The sequence below is a fragment of the Hibiscus syriacus genome, unplaced genomic scaffold, assembly GCF_006381635.1.
Source record: "Hibiscus syriacus cultivar Baekdansim isolate YM2019G1 unplaced genomic scaffold, ASM638163v2 tig00003725_pilon, whole genome shotgun sequence".
NCBI lineage: Eukaryota > Viridiplantae > Streptophyta > Magnoliopsida > Malvales > Malvaceae > Hibiscus > Hibiscus syriacus.
In genome coordinates, this window is record NW_024061982.1 from 2233488 (window position 1) to 2256342 (window position 22855).

At 33.8% G+C, this 22855-nt stretch overlaps 1 protein-coding gene across 1 annotated transcript; it reads left to right on the top strand.

Moving 5' to 3' along the window:
* The first annotated feature begins 2537 nt into the window (after positions 1 to 2537).
* LOC120183777 (GDSL esterase/lipase EXL3-like) lies at positions 2538 to 3977 on the top strand. Its single transcript, XM_039188410.1, has 5 exons — positions 2538 to 2801; positions 2886 to 3016; positions 3093 to 3326; positions 3425 to 3680; positions 3773 to 3977. The coding sequence occupies exons 1-5, from the start codon at positions 2540 to 2542 to the stop codon at positions 3964 to 3966; spliced, it is 1077 nt and encodes a 358-aa protein (XP_039044341.1). The 5' UTR covers positions 2538 to 2539; the 3' UTR covers positions 3967 to 3977.
* Positions 3978 to 22855: the final 18878 nt, after the last annotated feature.

Genomic DNA, 22855 nt, shown 5'->3' on the forward strand with positions numbered 1-22855 from the left:
ACATAAAAGTTTAGGTCAAGAATGGTTTCCCAGTTCAGGATCAGGGCATACCTAAGACCTAATTGCAATTTATGGAAGAATTTATAGATTGCCCATCAAGAGTGACAGTGGTAGTATTCGAACTTAGCCTTACAAGCTCAAATTCTTGAAACTCAAGCACTTGTACTAACACTCATTGATATATTTTATCTTATTTACTAATATAAGATACTGTCACTTTTTTTCCAATTACTTTTTTTGAATATATAAATTACATACATTTTAATAAAATCATAAGAATAATACGATTATTCTTAAAAGATCTTTAGTCAATTATTAGTGTGGGCTTGAGCAACAATAATGCATTAAAAAATTAGGGTAAACTACAATTTTAGTATCTAAACTATCAACTTTGGTATATTTTAATACCTTAACTTTTAATTTTTTCAAAATCATACCTAACGTTTATTTTTTTGTTTCATTTTAGTAACCCACAGTTAAAAACTGAACATATTTAGTACCTAAACTATCAGTTTTGGCCCGTTTTAATACGTAAACTTTTTTAAAAAAAAACAAAACTTAACGTTAAGTTTTTAACGGGGTAAAAACGAAACAAAAACAAAACATTAGGTATGATTTGGAAAAAAATTAAATTTAGGTCAAGAATGGCTCCCCCAATTAAGGGCCAATGCATACCTAAGACCCAATTGCGATTTATATAAGAATTTACAGATTGCTCACCAAGAGTGACGGTGGTAGGATTCAAACTTAGTTTTACAAACTCAAATTCATGAATGACAACCACTTGTACTAACACTCATTGATATATTTTATCTTATTTATTAATATAAGATACTGTCATTTTTATTTCAATTACTTTTTTGAATATATAAATTACTTACATTTTAATAAAATCATAAGAATAATATGATTATTCTTAAAAGGTCTTTAGTCAATTATTAGAGTGGGATTAAGCAACAATAATGCATTAAAAACTAGGGTAAACTATAAATTTAGTACCTAACCTATCAGTTTTGGTCCATTATAATGCTTAAACTTTCAATTTTTTGAAAATCATACCTAACATTTAATTTTTGTTTCATTTTAGTACCCACAGTTAAAAACTTAATGTGTTTAGTACCTAAACTATAAGTTTTTGCCCGTTTTAATACCTAAACTTTTAAAAAAAATTCAAAACTTAACGTTAAGTTTTTAACGGGGTACTAAAATGAAACCAAAACAAAACATTAGGTATGATTTGAAAAAATATTAAAAGTTTAGTACTAAAACAGACCAAAACTAACAGTTTATGTACTAAACGTATAATTTATCCTAAAAATTAATGTGTAATTGATTGATGGCTAGACATTGTTATTGTCATGATGATGTCAAAATCAATACATTAGCATATACTAAAGAACATATTGAATTGATCGTCTCTTGAACCATTTAGTTGATAGTCATAACATTGCTCATACTAATAGCTACATGTATGATCTTAATATTTGATATCATTATTATCCGGACATCGTGAGTCACACATTTTGATATAGTCAAAATTTATGTCGTAACTAATTGCATTATAAAGATTGATGTAGGACATTTCATGATTTATGCATACCTTCAGCCTGTCATTGATTCTATGATGAAACCTTAAGCAGAAAGCAATAACAAATTATTTTAACAATAAATTAGTAGATAACTCCATAGATCTTGAGATTTTATAAGTTAAAAATAAAAATATATATTAGTTGGCATCTGTTAGCTACATTTATTTTCTTTAATTGTATAAGAATTAAGAAGATCCCGTTTTGTGTAAGCATGAAGGGAACAAAAGTGCAATAACACCCACATTTAGAGGTACTAAAAGGAAAAGAAACAAAAGAAAAGGCATTTTAAATTTCATTATTTTTTTACGTTTTGTATCTTATAACATGGGTGTAACTGTGATATAATTTTAGTAAGCTATCCAAGTTTGAACCCAAAAAATTAAATTTGATATGATAATAATCGAGTCAAATTTAAGTTTGAGTAACTCGAATTATTGATCAAGTCGAGTTTAAACATCACAATATCTAGTTTGAACGGCTCGTGAGATTAATAAACTTTTCAATAGATATTTTAAATATTTTATATTATTAACTATATTGGGGATGAAAGTTGTTATTAGTTGTGGATGGTGACCTTAGTTTGTCCCTTAGGCTTTAGATGATGTGGGCATAGGCTAGGCAGCAGTAGGCCCCTTAAATTCAACACGTATATTTTTTCTCTTTATAGCGTTGATGTTCCATAAACAAAAGATTATATTCATAATAATAGTTAATGTTAAAAGATTGTAAAACAGTTGTGAAAATTTATAACGAAAAAGAGTTTCCAAGTATTTTCAGCAACTAGTAACTAACTAGCTAGCTACAATCTTTCTTTTGGCATGTATGAGGATTTAATGACATTATGTGATTTGCATGTACATAAATAAGCACAAAACATGAGTGGGAATACAAACAATCCCCTTGGATTCTTCCCATTTGTTTCTTTCATAAACAATTTCTTAAAAACGATCATGTTTCCTCGTTCCTCAGCGTGTTTGCTGCCTCATGTCTTGGTTTTTTCTCTCTTCATCACTGCAAAAGCGTTAATAAAGATGCCAGAAAACGAAACCATACCTGCTGTAATTGTGTTTGGGGATTCGATTGTTGACGCAGGTAACAACAACGATATCCGGACAATTATTAAGTGCAACTTCGTCCCCTACGGAAAAGATTTTGATGGGGGTGTTCCAACAGGAAGGTTTTGCAATGGCAAAATCCCTTCCGATATAATAGGTAGTAATCCCTTTCATGCTATTCTTTGTCATTCAAATGTAAGAATTTTTTCTAAACGTGTTGGATTCTAAAATGTTGTTTCAGCTGAAGAATTGGGAATTAAAGATGTAGTGCCAGCATATCTGGATCCAACATTGAAACCCCAAGATCTCATAACTGGAGTTACCTTTGCATCTGGTGGCACTGGATATGATCCCCTCACTTCCAAATTAGCGGTACATAATTTCTTCTTTATTTGTTTTTATTTTGTAAATGTTTTAGCTGAGTTTCATTTTTGTCCAAAATTATCAGTCAGTTATATCGATGGGGGAGCAGTTAAACTACTTTAAAGAATACATAGCCAAGTTGAAAGCTGTTGTTGGGGAAGACCAAACAAACTTCATCGTAGCAAAGAGTATGATCCTTGTCGTAGCCGGCAGCGACGACATTGCCAATACATATTTTGTTCTCAGGGCCAGGAAATTGCAGTACGATATTCCTGCTTACACCGACTTAATGGTTAACTCCGCGGCTGAGTTTGTCAAGGTAGGGTCAAATTATGTATGATTTTGGTCCCTGTACTATGCTCTAATTTAGATTTTAATTTTCTTTCTGCAACACTGAGTTTGATTGGAAATTTAAAGGAACTATATGGTTTGGGAGCAAGGAGAATTGTGGTAATCAGTACACCACCAATCGGGTGCGTTCCATCACAAAGAACTTTAGGCGGAGGAATCGAAAGGGAATGTGCTGAAGATTACAACGTAGCAGCTAAACTCTTCAACAAGAAGCTAATTTCTGTGTTGAATTCCTTTCGGACAAGCATGCGTGATGGCCGATATGTGTACATAGATGTCTACAACCCTCTGCTTGATATCATTCAAAACCCTAAAATATATGGTATTTACTACTTAATCATATTTAACAAAACCAATTGATTGATTTCTCTACTTTACAGACGCTGTTAATTCATTTTGTTGCTGTCTTTTAAGGCTTTGAAGTTGCAAACAAAGGGTGCTGTGGAACCGGGAACATAGAGGTGTCAATATTGTGTAATCAACTCAGTCCATTCACGTGTACAGATGTGGACAAGTATATCTTTTGGGACAGTTATCATCCAACAGAGAAGGCCTACAGAGCCTTGGTTACGCCCGTCCTTCAGAAGGTTATCAACGAGTTCTTCTGATAAACCAAATCTCAGATTGAAAAGTGATCAAGTTAAGCTATGTGCATCTAAATTTATCAAGTTAACTAGTTTTACCCCTCCATGAAAAAGCTGCTCTTTCATTGAGGCTATATATCTTTATTCAAGTCATTGTAGTTTATTTCTATATATATTTGTCAAATACCAATTTACATATTTCTACATATTTTCTTTTATTAACAATATTTTGTTTAATTCATTCAAAATGATATAAAATTATTGATGATTATCATTACAAAATTGATAAGATATTGACAAACATTAAAACCTATCTTCAATATTTATTATCCGAAAATGAGTTAGGAATAAATGTGTTCTTATTCATAATAATATACCAGTAGACAATGAAGTGAAACAATCCACTTATATTGTCCCACTAGACAGCAACCACTAGGAGAATTTATGGGGCAAGCTATGAGGTCACACTATTGACATCCCCCCCAAACCCCCCGCCCCCCACATTTTTGGCTCTGAAATAGGACCACAATTTGTTTCTTCTCGGGGGAAAACTCCATCTTTAGTTCCCACCATTTGCTTCCACATTCAAAATTTCCCCTTAGAATCATCATTTGGGCTCAATCCTAAAAAAACCAAAACCATCATTAATAAACTAAATAAATCTTAATTGCCAAACTCTAAACTTGGGCAACTACTAAATTAATACTCTTCTGGTTTCCACGGGACTTCTTCGAAGCCATGATTCTTCTGGAACACGTTTACCAAATTTATACTCTTGTTTTGAAATTCTTTGACCTCCCAAGGTAAGATTTTCAATGGTTCTTCTTAATAAGTCAAGTCTAAACTTACCTCAATGTGCTCTATTAGAATGATGTGTGAGGGATCAGATTAGTATCTCCTAAGTATCAACACATGGAATATGTTGTGAATGTACTCCATCTATGGTGATAAAGTCAGACGATAAGCTACCGATCCAACTCTCTCTATAACTTCAAATGGTCCAATGAAATGAGGATTCAATTTATGATTATATCCAAATCATAACACTTTCTTTCAAAGGGACACTTTCATAAATATTGTCTCCTACCTTAAATTCTATATCCTTATGGTTCAGATCTGTTATGATTTTTGTTGATCAAGCGTTGCCTTCAATCTATTCTAAATCAGTTGAACTTTCTTTTCTATTTTTCTAATTAAATTTGGTCCAACTAATTTCCTCTCATTTGATTCCACCCAATATTAAGGAATCCTACACTGTCTCCTGTACAAGACTTCGTAGGGAACCATTTGAATACTTTCAAAGATTTCCCTCCTAATTTCCTAGAAAGTTAATCATGTAACATTGAAGCATATCCTCAAGAGTTTAAATCACGCGCTTTAGCTATCGATCTATTTATGGGTGGAATGTTGTGCTAAAGTCTAACTAGGTACCTAATGCTTCATGAAGTTTCTTCCGAAATCTTGACGTAAACCAAGGATCCTAGACAAGCGTAGAAATTGTCAAATAAATAAAGCCTTTTTCTCAATTAAATAAGCTAAGAATATAGTATAGATAAGAAAGGATCAATCCGTAGGGACTTAAAATTTTCCAATATCGGTTTGAATTGATCTTGATCCAAGAAAACTGCAAAAGTAAAATGAAGGGGGTTTAAGAAAAAAATTTGAATAAATTGAATTAAATAAAAAAAGAAAAGAAAAGTAGATGATTGAAAATAATTATCATGAGAGATAGCCTCTAGCTTCGCTTCGCCTCAATTTGTTTCGATCACTGAAATAGATTTTACTTTGGGATTCTTGCCAGTTAAAGTCTACAAGGCCCAACCCTTGTAACTTGTTGTTCTCTCCTATGAACTAATTTCCAAAGTCAATCTTTGGAATTTAATTTTTGTTTGTATTAACAATGACTATCGATGTTAACACCAACGTAACTTTAACTGCTGGAAAAGTCTGTGCTCATATTATGGTGTATAAATGAGAGTCGAATCTGATCTTGATTTCCTAAGTGGACTGCCACTAAGTTTGTTCTTAGAAAGTTAAAGTTGCTACAAGCTGGTTCTTCTCTCTGACGGTAAATCAAAACAACATTCAAGTCAAAGTGCACACTTTGAATTGAAAGTGTTGAGATATTTAAAGGAAAGACTGATTGTCAATCCTAGTTTGCAGAAAATCAAGAAAGATACCTGAAGGTATGAAGCGCTTTTCATTTCACACGAAACAAATTGAGTTGTTGCTCACGTTTTGGCTAATTAGAGTTTGGCCAAGTATGGATTGGATCATGCTTAGCATTGTGAAAAGAAAATAATGAAAGAAAAGTAGAACTTCAATAAATAGCCAAGGAAATATAAATTCCAATATGAGTTCAAAGGTTGAACCAAAGAGATATTTATAACCCGAAAGTTCTAAGTAAATAAATTGACTAATTCCTAATCAAACTAAAAATCCTACCAAGAGTTCTAATAAAATATCTAATTCCTAATAAAATAATAATAAAATAATCAAACTAAAAATCCTGAATAAAAAAAAGTTAATAATAAAATAATCAAACTAAAAATCCTAAATATAAAATGTTTATCACAAAAGATAAATATTTAAGTCTTGTACTTTTGGTTGAATTCTTCTTATCTTATGGATAGTCTAATGCCAGATAAATTCCAATTAAATATTCAAAATAATTCACTCATCTACTAGAAGATGCTGACTAGACCATCAAAATCTGCTACCTTTTTGGACTAATTAATCCAATAAAGTTAATGTCTAAAATAAACCCAAAATAAAGATAAATCAGTAATATCCAATCGAAAAATAAGGAGTAAATAACAATAAATATATGCAATATTAAACACTCATCAATCCCTATCAAATATAATTGAAGTCGATACACCATGAAGTCTTACTATCTCTACTATGTACAATTGAGTCAACATCTCTAACGTGAAATCCATATGCACAAATAGGAAATGTGTAGTCTTAGTCAATCGATCCACAATTATCCTCAGTGCTTCTTGTTTTTTGATATAAGCGTCTTTGAGTTATAAGCATCTTGCTTTCTTCTTTTCACTCTCATTTGGGCTGTCATTATCATCAGGGCTTGCATTCCTACTGTTTCTTTTCGATATGACATCTTCAAGTACAATAATCTCATGCTTTAGGAGGGACCCGATAGTGAACGAATTTCTGTCATCACGAGCTAAACTCTTTCCCGCCGACTCATTGTTGTAGGTCTCTTGCACCTTACTAGACGACTATCTTCGTAGTAAAGAGAGACACTATGCTCGATAAAGCAACCATCTGTATTGCTCATACTCACTTTGAAATGATTGGTTATAATGGTTTTTTTGTCCATTTGATCTAGTATCACGTCTTGCCATGGATTGTAACACTACCTTATTCTTCGTAACATCAAGCTCTATTTTGATATGAACCACTTCAGGAGGCACGGGTGGTGGAAAGAGAAGAGGTTGGAAACCTGGAGATTCCCCACATCGTTTCAGGTCCTTCAACTGATTTTTCAAGAAGCTATGTCTTGTCTGAGATATATATCTTCATTTTTTTAAAAGGTTGGTATAAAAATGATGTCAGAGCAATTGAAGCAAAGTATAAATTCACTGAATATCAAATAAAGGAATAACACAAGTTGTTTTCAAAATAGAACTTGACAAGTGTCAGGATCCATGGGTGATATAAGAAGGCAATGCGATTTGGTTTTGATTTTCATAATTTTCAAATATGATGTAAACAAAATAGCACAACTGATGCATTCCACTGTAAGGCCCTTTAGAGAGCATTTCTATTTCAGTTCTCATGAATCTTCTATTTGTTCAAGTTTCACAGACTCCTTAAGAAAAGATAGCGCCAAAATATTGATCTAAAAACAAAACCCCTGAGTGCTTTTGTGTAGTAAACTATAACAGATGTTTCCTGACTCTTTTAGTCTATATTTCATCAAAATTTAATTTCAAATCCACGTTTATTTCAGGCTTTATCTCATTTCGTTAAATTATACTTTGTTAAACTTGATGTCCTCACTTTAGATTTTGCTGTGAGATTCATCACGACACATAGAGACTAGTGGCATGATCTGAATGTACTCGTATTCATAAAGTTTGAGAACTTAACATTGTCCATTACTTTAGTGGAATATCCTTAGTTAAAGGATTCAAGTGTCAGAAAGTCTTCGACTAAACAAACTCAAACGAAACTCACTTCATAAAGCTCGGACATTACCACCATAGCTACTTCAAACACTACATCCGAAGATTAACAACCTACTACTTTCAGCGGAGTGCCCCCAACATTATTAAATTATCGTTCATTAATAACATATTAATTCTTCGATTTCGAGATTTCCTAAGTTTGTCAGGAAGAATCTGTTATGGACAGCTAAGAGTATTTGGTTGTTTGTGCTTCCCTCATTTGAGACCTTATTTGAAGCATAAGTTAGAGTTTCGATCCAAACCTTGCACTTTTTTAGGTTACAGTCCATAACACAAAGGTTTTCAATGCCTTGCTACTGATAGTCGAGTATATATAACCAGACTTGTGGTCTTTGATGAAATGCAATTTCCCTTTGCAAGAGTGAATGAGTAGTTTTCTAATGCTTCTAATGTGTATAGTTTGCTTGGTCGTTACAAATTTTGGCTGATGTGCATGGATTTCAACATGGGCCTTTTGCTGAAAATGGACATGGTCCAATAATGAGTAGCAATCATACATCATTACCTGGTGATAGTTCTAGTTCTAATTTGTCAGGAGCAATAACTAGTGCCTAGGATATAGAACAAGAAGTTACAGTTACAGTTCCAAGTACTGTGTAAGATGATGTTGTTAGGTTTTATAAAGATACTAGTATACCACATTCTGCTACTGGATGTGAGTCAAGTGTAGATGATGATTAGGTTGCACCATTGAACACAAATTCAATGATGACTAAGAGTAAATGTGGTATTTTTAAACCAAAGGTGTATGCTAGTTTTCTTGTTGATGAAGTGCATGTTGATGTTTATGGGGTTTTGAGTCACCAAGTTGGACACAAGCTGTTCAGGCGGAGTTTGATGCACTACAGTTGAATAACACCTGGACTCTTGTTAAATTGTCTACAGTATGTGAAGTTGTGGGCTGTAAATGGCTCTTTAGGGTAAAAAAGAACCCTGTTCAGAGGTATAAAGCTCGTCTTGTTGCCAAAGGCTATTCACAAGTTCCATTCTAAGATTTCAAGGACACATATAGTACTATTATCAATTTTCTTACCTTAAATGTTATTCTGTCTATTGATGTTGCAAGGAATTGTTCTTTAAGACATGTAAATGTGAATAATGCATTTTTAAATGGTGATTTAGCTGAGGATGTGTTTATACAATAACCACCTGGTTTTGAAGAGTATGATGCTAATGGAATCCCTCTTGTGTGCAAACTCAGCAAGGCATTGTATGGTCTTCGCCAAGCACCAAGAAATTTGCATGACAAGCTCAAAGAAGGTCTGGTTCGGTTAGGTTTCTTTGAGTCTAGAGCTAATGTTTCTTTGTTTGTGAAAAATGATGAAGGATATTATACATATATACTTGTTTATGTGGATGTTATTATCATTACTGATAGCTATCTTCATGGTATTGATATTGTGGTTTATGCTTTGAGTCAGGATTTTTCTTTGAAAGATCTAAGAGAATTGTCTTATGTTTTGAGTATCGAAGTTAAACACAGAGAGGATTCACTGGTGATGTCTCAACGTAAATACATACTTGAGCTTTTGGAGAAAACTAGTACGTCAAAAGCTACACCTACTGTCACTCCAATGGTTGGTGCTCCAAAGATGTCTAAGGAAGTTGGTGAGTTGTTGACTACTGCTCGAGAATACCGTAGTATTGTCGCTGCTATTTTATATGTGTGTTATACAACGCTAGATGTTGCTTTTAGTGTAAATAAGGTAACACAATTCATGCATGCTCCACGTGAGTCACATTTAGCTGCTGTGAAGAGGATACTCAATTATTTTGCTGGTACACTAAACTATGGTTTGACATTCTCATGTACTGGTGCATCACTTGATGTTGTAGCTTTTACTGATGCTGATTGGGGTGGCAGTTTGGATGATAGACGATATGTATCTAGTCATGCAGTATTCCTTGGTACATGCCCTGTGATTTGGTGCTCAAGGAAGCATAAAACTGTCTCCAGATCTACAATGGAAGTTGAGCATGGAGTGTAGCTTGCTGAAGTGTGTGTGAGTTGTTAGGGTTGTTAAGAGTGACGTATGAAAAGTTGGTTATGAATGCAGTTAGAGGTTAGAGTTAGTTGTGAGGTTGAGTGAGCTTAAAGTCAATAAGATTTCTATATAAGCTAGAAACAATTTATTCATTTCACAATATTCATCTCTTCAACACTCCCACTGCTCTTCATTTCAAAACAGGATCCACAATTTCAATGCCACCCTCGACGTCGACCCAACGATGCAACCTTCTTTTGCGACCAAGTTAAGGAGCATGTGTCCCGCACATAACAAGGTAAAAAAACGCAGGCTCACCACTGGATTCAACCAACTTTGTATTTGACAATGCATACTACAAGTTGCTTCTCCAGGGGAAGAGTGTCTTTTCTTCGGATCAAGCGTTACTCACCGCCCCAAAAACCAAAGCATTGGTTTCGTGATTTTCAAGCTCCGAAAAGGGTTTTGAGAAGGCTTTTGTTGATTCCATGATCAAAATGAGTAGCCTCAACGGTGGCCAAGAGATCAGGCTAGACTGCAGAGTCGTTAGGTGATTTTGAAGTATGAAGATAGTTAATCCATTCATTAATTTCTATTCATTTTTTCAGAGCTATCAACATCATAAAAAATAAAAGAGTGGAGTGAATTTTCATGTATGAATTACCTGCCGTCGAAGTGGACGGGTAGGAATTTGTATTTGTCTATCATTTGATTTAACGATTAAAATGAACGCAGTGTGTGTTTGGTTCTTTGATTGACCATATATATAATTTCTTGCTTCTATAATGAGAGGAAATTAACATTTAAAAGTACTTAACCGAATAATGTTGAATAAATGAGTTGATGAGATGAAAATAGACTCATACCAACTAATCCTCAAACAGACTTCACCCCTCTCACTGTTTGTATCTTTCAAGAATCTGAAATTAGAGGGAATTATTAATGAGATTACGTTTACACCAAATGAGTTATACTTGTTCTTCACAGGTTGGATGAGTAGTAATCTCACTATGATAAATCGGATAAGCCTAGTATCCTCAAATTGGAAGGAAGCTGCATCTAAATTCATAATTGGTAGGTGACATATGTTGGAAGCATAAGTGCACACTTGATACGATTTACATCTCACACAATATATCATTATGATCCAGTATATGAGTACAAATCTTTACCATAATACACTAGATGTTAGTTTACAAACACAACCTGAAAAGCAATGAAATGCCTGCATGTATGAATTATATACCGTCAAAGTGGACGAGTAGGAATTTGTATTTGTTCATCATTCGATTTAATGATTAAAATGAAAGTAATGTTGTGTTTGATTCTTTGATCGATTATAATAGTTTTTGTCTAAAGACTAATCATAAAATAATTATAATGACATATTTTATTTATTTTGGTACATAAAAGTTTAGGTCAAGAATGGCTTCCCAGTTCAGGATCAGGGCATACCTAAGACCTAATTGCAATTTATGGAAGAATTTATAGATTGCCCACCAAGAGTGACGGTGGTAGTATTCGATCTTAGCCTTACAAGCTCAAATTCTTGAATCTCAACCACTTGTACTAACACTCATTAATATTTTATCTTATTTACTAATATAAGATACTGTCACTTTTTTTCCAGTTACTTTTTTTGAATATATAATTACATACATTTAATAAAATCATAAGAATAATACCATTATTCTTAAAAGTCTTTAGTCAATTATTAGTGTGGGCTTGAGCAACAATAATGCATTAAAAAACTAGGGTAAACTACAATTTTAGTACCTAAACTATCAACTTTGGTACATTTTAATACCTTAACTTTTAATTTTTTTAAAATCATCCCTAACGTTTATTTTTTGTTTCATTTTAGTAACCCACAGTTAAAACTGAACATATTTAGTACCTAAACTATCAGTTTGGTCCGTTTTATTACGTAAACTTTTAAAAAAAGCAAAACTTAACGTTAAGTTTTAACGGGGTAAAAACGAAACAAAAACAAAACAAAAACAAAACATTAGGTATGATTGGAAAAAAATTAAATTTAGGTCAAGAATGGCTCCCCCAATTAAGGGCCAAGGCATACCAAGACCCAATTGCGATTTATTTAAGAATTTACAGATTGCCCACCAAGAGTGACGGTGGTAGGATTCAAACTTAGTCTTACAAGCTCAAATTCATGAATCACAACCACTTGTACTAACACTCATTGATATATATCTTATTATTAATATAAGATACTGTCATTTTTATTTCAATTACTTTTTGAATATATAATTACTTACATTTTAATAAAATCATAAGAATAATATGATTATTCTTAAAAGGTCTTTAGTCAATTATTAGTGTGGGCTTAAGCAACAATAATGCATTAAAAACTAGGGTAAACTACAAATTTAGTACCTAACCTATCAGTTTTGGTCCATTTTAATGCTTAAACTTTCAATTTTTTGAAAATCATACCTAACATTTAATTTTTGTTTCATTTTAGTACCCATAGTTAAAAACTTATTGTGTTTAGTACCTAAACTATCAGTTTTTGCCCGTTTTAATACCTAAACTTTCAAAAAAAATTCAAAACTTAACGTTAAGTTTTTAACGGAGTACTAAAATGAAACCAAAACAAAACATTAGGTGCGATTTGAAAAAAAATTAAAAGTTTAGTACTAAATCAGACTAAAACTAACAGTTTAGGTACTAAACGTATAATTTATCCTAAAAATTAATGTGTAATTGATTGATGGCTAGACATTGTTATTGTCATGATGATGTCAAAATCAATACATAAGTATATACTAAAGAACATATTGAATTGATCGTCTCTTGAACCATTTAGTTGATAGTCATAACATTGCTCATACTAATAGCTACATGTATGATCTTAATATTTGTGGGTGGAATGTTGTGCGAAAGTCTAACTAGGTACCTAATGCTTCATGAAGTTTCTTCCAAAATCTTGAAGTAAACTAAGGATCCCTGACAAGCGTCGAAATTGTCAAATAAATAAAGTTTTTTTTCTTAATTAAATAAGCTAAGAATGTAGTATAGATAAGAAAGGGTTGATCTATAGGGACTTAAAAATTTCCAATATCAGTTTGAATTGATCTTGATCCAAGAAAACTACAAAAGTAAAATAAAGGGGATTCAGGAAAAAATTGAATAAATTGAAATAAAAAAAAGAAAAGAAAAATAGACGATTGAAAATAATTATCACGAGAGATAGCCTCCATCTTCGCTTCGCCTCAATTTGTTTCGATTACTGAAATAAATTTTACTTTGGGATTCTTGCGAGTTAAAGTCTACAAGACCCAACCCTTGTAACTTTTTATTCTCTCCTATGAACTAATTTCCAAAGTCATTCCTTGGAATTTAATTTTTTTTTGGATTAACAACGACTATCGATGTTAACACCAACACTACTTTAAGTGCTGGAAAAGTCCGTGCTTAGATTATGGTGTCTAAATGAGAGTCGAATATGATCTTGATTTCCTAAGCGGACTGCCACTAAGTTTGTTCTTAGGAAGTTGAATTTTCTATAAGCTTCTTCTCCCCGACGGTAAATCAAAACAACATTCAAGTCAAGGTGCACTCTTTGAATTGAGAAGTGTTGAGATATATAAAGGAAAGACCGCTTGTCAATCCTAGTTTGCAGAAAATCAAGAAAGATACCTGAAGGTATGAAGTGATTTTCAATTCTCACGAAACAGATTGAGTTGTTGCTCAGATTTCGGCTAATTAGAGTTTAGCCAAGTATGGATTGGATCATTCTTAGCATTGTGAAAAGAAAATAATGAAAGAAAATTAGAACTTCAATAGCCAAGGAAATATAAGTTCCAATATGAGTTCAAAGGTTGAATCTAAGGGGTATTTATAACCTGAAAGTTCTAAGTAAATAAAATGACTAATTCCTAATCAAACAAAAATTCTACCAAGAGTTCTAATAAAATAACTAATTCCTAATAAAATAATAATCAAATAATCAAATTAAAAGTCCTAAATAAAAAAGTAATAATAAAATAATCAAACTAAAAATCATAAATCTAAAAGGTTTATAACAAAAGATAAAAATAAATATTTAAGTCTTGTACTTCTGGTTGAATTATGTTTATCTTATGGATAACCTAATGCCAGGTAATTTCCAATTAAATATTCAAGATAATTCGCTCATCTACTAGAAGATGCTGACTGGACCATCGAAATCTGCTATTTTTTGGGCTAATTAATCCAATAAAGTTCATGTCTAAAATAAATCCAAAATAAAGATATATCAATAATATACAATCAATCCCTACCAAATATAATTGAAGTCGATACACCATGAAGTCTTACTATCTCTACTATGTACAATTGAGTCAACATCTCTAACGTGAAATCCATATGCACATATAGGAAATGAGTAGTCTTAGTCAATCGATACACAATTACCCATATCACATTAGGCTTATATTGATTCATCGGTAAATCAACTACGAAGTCCATTGTGACTGTGTCCAACTTTCATTGTGGAATCTGAATCGATTAGAGAAGGCTTGAAGGCACTTGGTGATCAACTTTAACATGATGACATGCTAAACACCTTGTCACAAACTTCGACACTTCCCTCTTCATACTCGGCCACTAATAAAATTGTTGAAGATCTTGATACATCTTATTACTTCCAAGATGAATTACAAACAAATTACCATGGGCTTTTGAAGAATCTTACCATTTGATTATTCATCCCTCAAAACACACAACCAACCTCTGAAATAAAATATATTTGTTTACCTATCACGCTCTTATAGCCAATCTCTCATCCAATTCATGTGTTTCCTTCACTTCTAGAATCAAGGTAGGTCTTGGTTGGTGTTGATAATGATTGTTGGTTGAAGAAGAGATCGCGTCAAAGACCATTAAAAATGTATGTGTTACGAACTCGTAGGTTCAAATACACCGAAGTTTCAACACCATCACAGAATCACTTTGCTAAGGTGAACGATCATGTGAAACCAAAATGTAACTGCTCAATCCTAAGCGTACCCTTGTACCAAACGACTTATACCTAGTTTACTTGGGTAGTAATAATATTGTGCTTTATTTATCATGTTTTCTTACAACTTGTAATGTATCAATATAAATGCAATGATCTCAGCTCGGCATAATCGATCGTAATAATAATAAATCGAGATGGATTGCCTCAAATCTCTTACATCATGCACTATGTCATGCGATATGACAACCATTATTCATCATAAAATGTTTGTTTAATCATTTAAAAGTTTCAATAAATCAGTTACTACTCATATGGATATTATAGTAAATTTCCTTATGAGTATTTTGGTCTTTTTAGATATATGAACACTCCCTAGTCATTTTTATTCCCATGGGATTATTTTTCACCATTCCTCTTGTATCATTTATTAGATCATACTATTTTGATCATTTTAATACATTAAAGGTATTTTGATAAATTTTGCCCTTAAAAGCTTTTTATCCTTTTCTATTATAAGGGTATTTCAGACATTTTATCCAACTTATATCCTTTTATTCTTGATCACATCATTAATATTTTGATTTTCTAGCCTTTAAGGTATTTTATAACTTTACATTTTTTAATCCCTTTAACACTTAAATATTGAATATATATATAATAGAATATATTGAATATATTAATAGATTCTGTATGAAATTACGTTTATGAACTTCTCATTCAAGCTAAAGCTTTTCCCAGGTAGTTTAGTAATTTATCCCCAAAGGACATTTGAACTTTTACTCATTCGTAGGGATCTCTAGTCATTTTATCCCCTTAAGGGTATTTTAGTAATTACTCACACACAAGAGTATATATGATATCCCACAGATTATGAGAGAGTACTTAATTAATTATCAAAGTCCAAGAATATTTTCCTCGCAATTTGTGTTTTTCCTTATCAATTATACAATCAAGGGTATTCTAGTCTTTTTCTTCGGAATAAATGAGGTTACCACTTGGAGCTCGAAGATATTAAGTTGCGTTATGGAGTCCATTGATCAATAAGGTTTCCCAAAGACTGTCGGTTGAAAGGTGAATATATTGTCGTTCGGAGGTAAGATTACTTGGTAAAATCTCTCTTAGCTTGTCTTCATGTCTTTGTTTCGAATGTCAACCTTCGATTGTAATCGGCTAGGGAGTCTTGTCTCCAACTTTCTTTGGGGAGAGGGTAAAATAATATTTACTTTGCTTACCTACTCATGTTGGGGGTTTGGGAATCTCTGATTTCGACGTAATAAATAGAATTTTTTTTGACAATAAACCTAATTCTCAATTTAAATAAATAAATAAAATAAAATAAATAGAATAATATAGAGAAATAGAGTCGATTCACAAAAAATAAGGAATTTTTATTTAATTCTGATTTGATCACTAACAAAAAAAAACTACAAAATAAAATAAAAATAGAATTTATCGAATTTAATTGCATAAACTAAAATTAAATAAAAATAACAAAGCAATAAAAATAAATAATTGAAAGAGATAATGATAGGAGATAGCATCTAGCTTCGCTTTGACTCGACTCGTTTCGATCCTTGAAATAGATTTTACTTCGAAATCTTGACGATTACAATCTATAAGGCCCAACCCTTGTAACTTACTCTTCTCGTATGTGAATTAATCCCCAAAATCAATGCTTAAAAATTAATCATTGTCTAGATTTAACTTCGATTATCGATTTTAACGCCAATATCTTCTTTAATGCAAGAAAAGCCCGTGCCCGGATTATACGTCTCAATGAGAATCGAACACAATCTTGATTTCCCTTAACAGACCGCCGCTAAGTTTGTTATTAGGGATTTGAATTTGCTACAAGTCGATTCTCATTTTCTCTGTTTTGAAAATCGGACCGGCCGGTTCAACTGGGAACCGTTTCTTAGTCCGGTTCAATCTAAACCGGTTGAACCGCTATTAGTGAACTGGCCAGAACCGCTGAACCGTTCGAACCGGACCGACTGAAAATCGGAAAAAACCGAGAAAAACTTAGATTTTTGTTTTTGTTTTAAAAAAATTAAACCAAACAACGTCGTTTGTTAAACGAGCCAAGTCGAACTCGAGTATTGCTGAGCTCGACTCGAACTTGAAAACTTTAAAAGTAAGCTCAACTCAACTCAAACTCACAAGCTAAAAATTATCAAGTTCAACTCAAACTCGAAATATAATATTGAAACTTGAACTCAAAAAGACTTGAACTCAAAAAAAAATTAGAAGCTCGATTGAAGCCTAAAATTCGAACTTGATTGAAGTGAAAGAATAGTTATATAATTATACTTATATAATTTTGTTATGATTTTTTTAACCCCAAATTTATTTTTTAATTATAGTTATATAATTATATTTATTATTTAATATGTTTTACCTTAAATATTATGTTGTAGTTAATTTGAATCATTTTGTTTCACTTGATTTTATGGTTTTTAACTTATATATATTATGATTTGCTTTGAATATGACTTGTGATATAAAATATTATTTTTTATTAAATATTTTTGGTATTTTTATTAAATTTTTTAAATAATTATGACGTCGTCCGGTTCTTCCGACCGGTCGGACCGGTTCGACCGGTCGGACCGGTTCGACCGGTCGAACCAGTGAACCGATAGCATGACCGGTTCGCTAACCGATCCGGTTCTGAAAACCATGCTCATTTCCAATGGTAAATCAAAACAACATTCAAGCCAAAGTGCAATATTTGAATTGAAAGTGTAGAGAATTTAAAGATTAAGTCGATTACCTAACCTTGTTTGCCGAAAATCAAGAAAGATACCTGAAGGTATAAAGCGCTTTTCAATTCTCACGAAACAAATTGAGTCGTTGCGCAGCTATCGGCTAAAAGAGGTTTAGTCAAGCATGGATTGATCATGCTTAACATTGTAAAAAGAAAATAAAGAAAGAAAAGTAATAAGATAAAAGAAAAGTAGAACTTTAATAAATAGACAAATGAATATAAATTTCAATATGAGTTCAAAGGTTGAACCTAAGGTATTTATAACCCAAAAGTTCTAAGTAAATAAAATGACTAATTCCTAATTAAACTAAAAATCCTACCAATAGTTCTAATAAAATAACTAAGGCTTAAATATGCAAAAGATGCCCGATATATGTCATATTTTTCAGTTCAGTGCCTAACATTTTTTTGTACTAGTTTGGAGCCTAACATTTCTTTTCGTAACTCAAAATAGATTACGCAGTGACGAACCATTAAGTTTGTCCATTAACCCATTAAAAATTTCACGTGACATATTTTTTAACATTAAAAAATAATTTTGCAAATAAAAAATAAATTAAAATGGAAAAAATGTTTTAATGGGGGACCAATTACCCAGGTTGGTCAAAGGAACCATAACCCCTTTCCCCTCATCCCCCGATTTTTTGTGTGTGTATCCCCCTTCTCTGACCGCCGTGGAGGTGCCCCGTTGTCGCTAATGGCCTCAGCAATAATTAGCGACCCAACCCCGACACTCCAATCGCCTGAATTATCTTTCGTGAACTAGGCATACCTCGGCATTGCTCTCTGCATTCTTCAACAAATCTAGAATAAACTTGGCAGATTTTACAGGCCAAAAACCTTGCCTGTTATAATGTCTGTTCTTTTCCTGAGCAGTTCGACCAACACCACGGCAAAAGCGTCATGGAAAAAGAAGGAAAAATTATTTCTTTATTCCAGCCCAATGTCAAACACACAACTAAAAGGATACAAAAATTGAAAATTTAGCTTAAATTTATAAATCCAACTCCATTTGAATCCAAACTCTGAATCCAACAGAAATAAAAGAGTGGCATTGCAAGAAAACAAAAAGAAAAAAGAGAAACAAAATTTCATACCTTCGAAGCTAATTGAGAAAAGCTTCAAACAAACCCATTTTGAAATTCAAAAGCGAAACAGAAGCAAGGATGCCAAGCTAAAAATTCAAAGAGCCTTTTAGTCAATTATCAAAGAGATAAAATGAGCCCTGAGATCTCTCTTAGTCAATGCCTTTTTCTACCTTCCCCTCCCCTCCCTCATAAAGATGGATTTCAAAAATGGTTGGGGGATGATGGTGATAAATCAGGCGATTGGAGTGTCGAGTTGGGTCGCCAGTCGATGGCGATAAATCAGGCGATTGGAGTTCTAGGGTTGGGTCGCCAGTCGTTGCTGAGACCGTTAGCGCGATGGGGCACCTCCACGGCGGTCAGAGATACATGATCGGAGGGTGACCAGAAAATAGGAAAAGGGGGTTCTGGTTCCTTCGACCTGCCTTTCCCCCATTAAAACAAGAGAAAATAACCTCAGTGACCAAAAATCTCATATAATATACGATTTTAACCAACTTTTTCCGGATTTGCCAAAATGACCAACAAAATCGCAATGCGATCTCCATTATCGCAAATTCGCGTTGCATTTCGCGTTGCGATAGTTGAAAATCGCGTTGCGATGGTCTACAGTGTCGTTGCGATTTTCCCAATTCGCAATGCGAATAAGTAAATCGCAACGCGAATTGGGAAAATCGCAATGCGATACTGACTATCGCAATGCGATACTTACTATCGCAATGCGATAATACAAAATCGCAACGAGATACTGACTTTCGCAACGCGATTTTGACTTTCGCAATGCGATAATACATAATCGCAATGCGATTTTCAAAGCGCCATTAGTATCCTGGCCAAGTATTTTATTTTTAAATTCCAAACACGAATATTAATATATTGGAACACTGAACCGTCCACAGTATATCCCGTAATCGCAACTCATAACCTAAAACCTAAAATCACAACTCAGTCCCATCTCCATCTCTCACTCTCTCACCCATCTCCGACGAAATCCGTCCCCATCTCCGGCGAAATCCGTCTATCTCCATCTCTCAGAGCCATCATCACAATCAGAAATGGAAAATCAACCAAATCAACCAATGAGGGTTAGTTTTTTTAATTATTTTCTTTTTGAAATTTTTGCATTATTATTAGGTTTTTCATATTGAAATTGATGATAAGTTTACTGGTAATTTCAATAATAGATTAACCATTTCACTTAGATTGCTTATTAAATCAACCGAGAATCGCAACGCGAAATGCAAATCGCAATGCGATTTTAGTTTCGCGTTGCGATTCTCTCGTTGCGATAGTCAAATTCGCGTTGCGATAGTCATTTTCGTGTTGCGATTTTCATTTTCAGAAACTATTCTTCTTCTGCAAATTGAAACTTGAATGAATTGCATTAATTCAACCAAAAAACAAAGACAAATACGAAATTCGCAGTGTTGCAAATTTAAGTTTGAAGAATAAACTACTACTCTTTATGTTTATTATTGTTTTTGGTATATCTTCACAGTGCAGTTTTTGGTATATCTAACTTAGTATGTTTATTGTTTTTGTAGAACTTTTATTCGGCTCAATTGACCTTAAGAAATAAAGTCAGCCTGGCCAAAACAATTGCGTCGAAGCTTTCACCTGCACAAAGAAAAATGTTTGAGGATACATGCTTCGGGCCATGGCTGAAAGTACAACATCCCGGTGAGATGCGATGTTGACACACTGTTTCTTCAAACCATGACTAGCGATCTACCAGAGACTATACAACGTCGTGATGAAGAGATATGGTTTGATTTTCCACCGGCGTATAACTGTTTGGGCGGGAGGAGTTTTGCTTAATCACCGGTCTACGCTTCGGACACGATGATGTAGGTCGGTACACTAGACACATTACCCGCCCATCATGGCTATCCCGGGTTTTTCTTGAGCTGGAGAGGCCGAATCTACACGTAGAAGACCTGACAAGATTGTTGAATAAGAAAGATGGTTTTACTCGGATGGATGACGTCGACGTTGTCCGAGTATGCCTTCTAATTCTTTTGCATGCCGACTTTTTAGGCAGAGAGGCCAAACAACCTATTCCAAATGATCTAATCAAATTGGTAGAAGACCTAAATGCGTGGAACCTGTTTCCGTGGGGCTCGTATTTATGGAAAGCTACATGGAATAAGTTATCGTCTGCCTTGGATGATCGAAAAAGTTTGCATGGCGATGGTTCCAAATACACTTTGACAGGCTTTATTTGGGCCTTTAAGGTAAGAATTTTTATATAATGTTTCCAAAATTATAAGTAATTATTTAACAATTACTAATGTTTGTTATTATATTGTTTGTAGATTTGGATATTTGAGGCCTTTCCCACCATGAAGACATATGCAATAAAAACTTCAAATGATATTCCCAGGGCTATTTCCTGGAAGAGGAAACGGACCTTGCAAATGGGAAGATTTACTACGGTATACGACAATAAATAATGTAAGTTAACATAAATACTACCATATGTTTATAAACAAGTTATTACTAGTACACGTTTAACTTTGTTTGAGCTTTTATATTGTTAGGAGGCCAACACTCCTCTACAGAGGCTGACACCCACGGAAGCTGAGCTTGCCACTGATTGGTGGCAAGCTAGTAAGCGTTTTTTTTGATGGAACGGTTGATGAGCAGCCTCTACTTCGGGAGCCATCACCTCGCCCAGAGCTATCACCTCACCCAGAGCCATCATCTGATCGACCCGACTATACACCTCCACAACGACAGCCATCACCTATTCTGTCACATCATCGAACCTCTTCTCCACCATCACCGCAAGATAGGCGACCGGCAAAGATGCCACGACGTTTATCTCCATGTTCTCCACCTCCACCTCAACGGGATGAGTTAGGGGAGTTACGTGATGAGGTCAATGCCTTGCGTGAGGAGGTCGGTACTTTACGTAAAGACGATGGTGCATGGCGTGTTGAGGTGTCTACATTACGCGGTGAGGTAGCCGCTCTACGTGAGATGGTAGCATCATTGCAGAATGAGGTTCATACTCTACGCAACGAGGTAAGTTTAAGATTTTTCATACTCGTAATTCATTCGGTTGCTGCCAATACTGCTAACTGTTTTTGTTAGTATTTGTTTTTGGTTTGTTTTTGTCTTTTGGTTTAAGTAATGCAATCCATTCAAGTTTCAATTTGCAGATGAAGAATAGTTTACTTTCGCAACACGAAAATGATTATCGCAACGCGGAAATGGCTATCACAATGCGAAATGAAAATCGCAATGACAAAATCGCAATGCGAAATGAAATCGCAACGACAAAATCGCAACGCGAAATGAAAATCGCAATGCAATTTGTGTTTCGCGTTGCGATTTCATTTCGCATTGCGATTTTGTCGTTGCGATTTTCATTTCGCATTGCTATTTTGTCGTTGCGATTTTCATTTCGCATTGCGATAGCCATTTCCGCGTTGCGATAGTCATTTTCGCGTTGCGATTTTAAGTTTCGTGTTGCGAAAGTAAACTATTCTTCTTCTGGAATGTTTATATATGTTGTCCTTTTAAATGTTTATATAAGTGCTTACTTCTGGAATGTTATCTGAGCATTTTGTGAACTATGATAGAATAATGACTTGGGTGAATACAATGCTAGTTTGAAACATATTTGTCTTTGTTTAATATCATGTCTGTTTATTTACTAATTTATGTATTAATTTTTTTTAGCGGCCCGATAAGGTGGATGCTTTACGTCGGGTTTTCCTTGCTCGACGGAGTTCACACATCAGACGGCATGGACGTGCTATTACGTCTCCGTTCACCCCAATGGTGCGAAGACTCCGCAAGAAGAAGCCCGACTCACCTATCATCCCTCAAGAGTCCCCTCCAATCGTTCAAGAGGCCCCTATCCTCCCTCAAGAGTCCCCCCACCGTTCAAG

Coding starts and splice junctions, on each gene's coding strand:
- LOC120183777 (XM_039188410.1), top strand. CDS start 2,540: ATGTTTCCTCGTTCCTCAGCGTGTTTGCTGCCTCATGTCTTGGTTTTT. Junction 2,802..2,885: donor AATCCCTTCCGATATAATAG/GTAGTAATCCCT, acceptor ATGTTGTTTCAG/CTGAAGAATTGGGAATTAAA. Junction 3,327..3,424: donor CCGCGGCTGAGTTTGTCAAG/GTAGGGTCAAAT, acceptor GGAAATTTAAAG/GAACTATATGGTTTGGGAGC.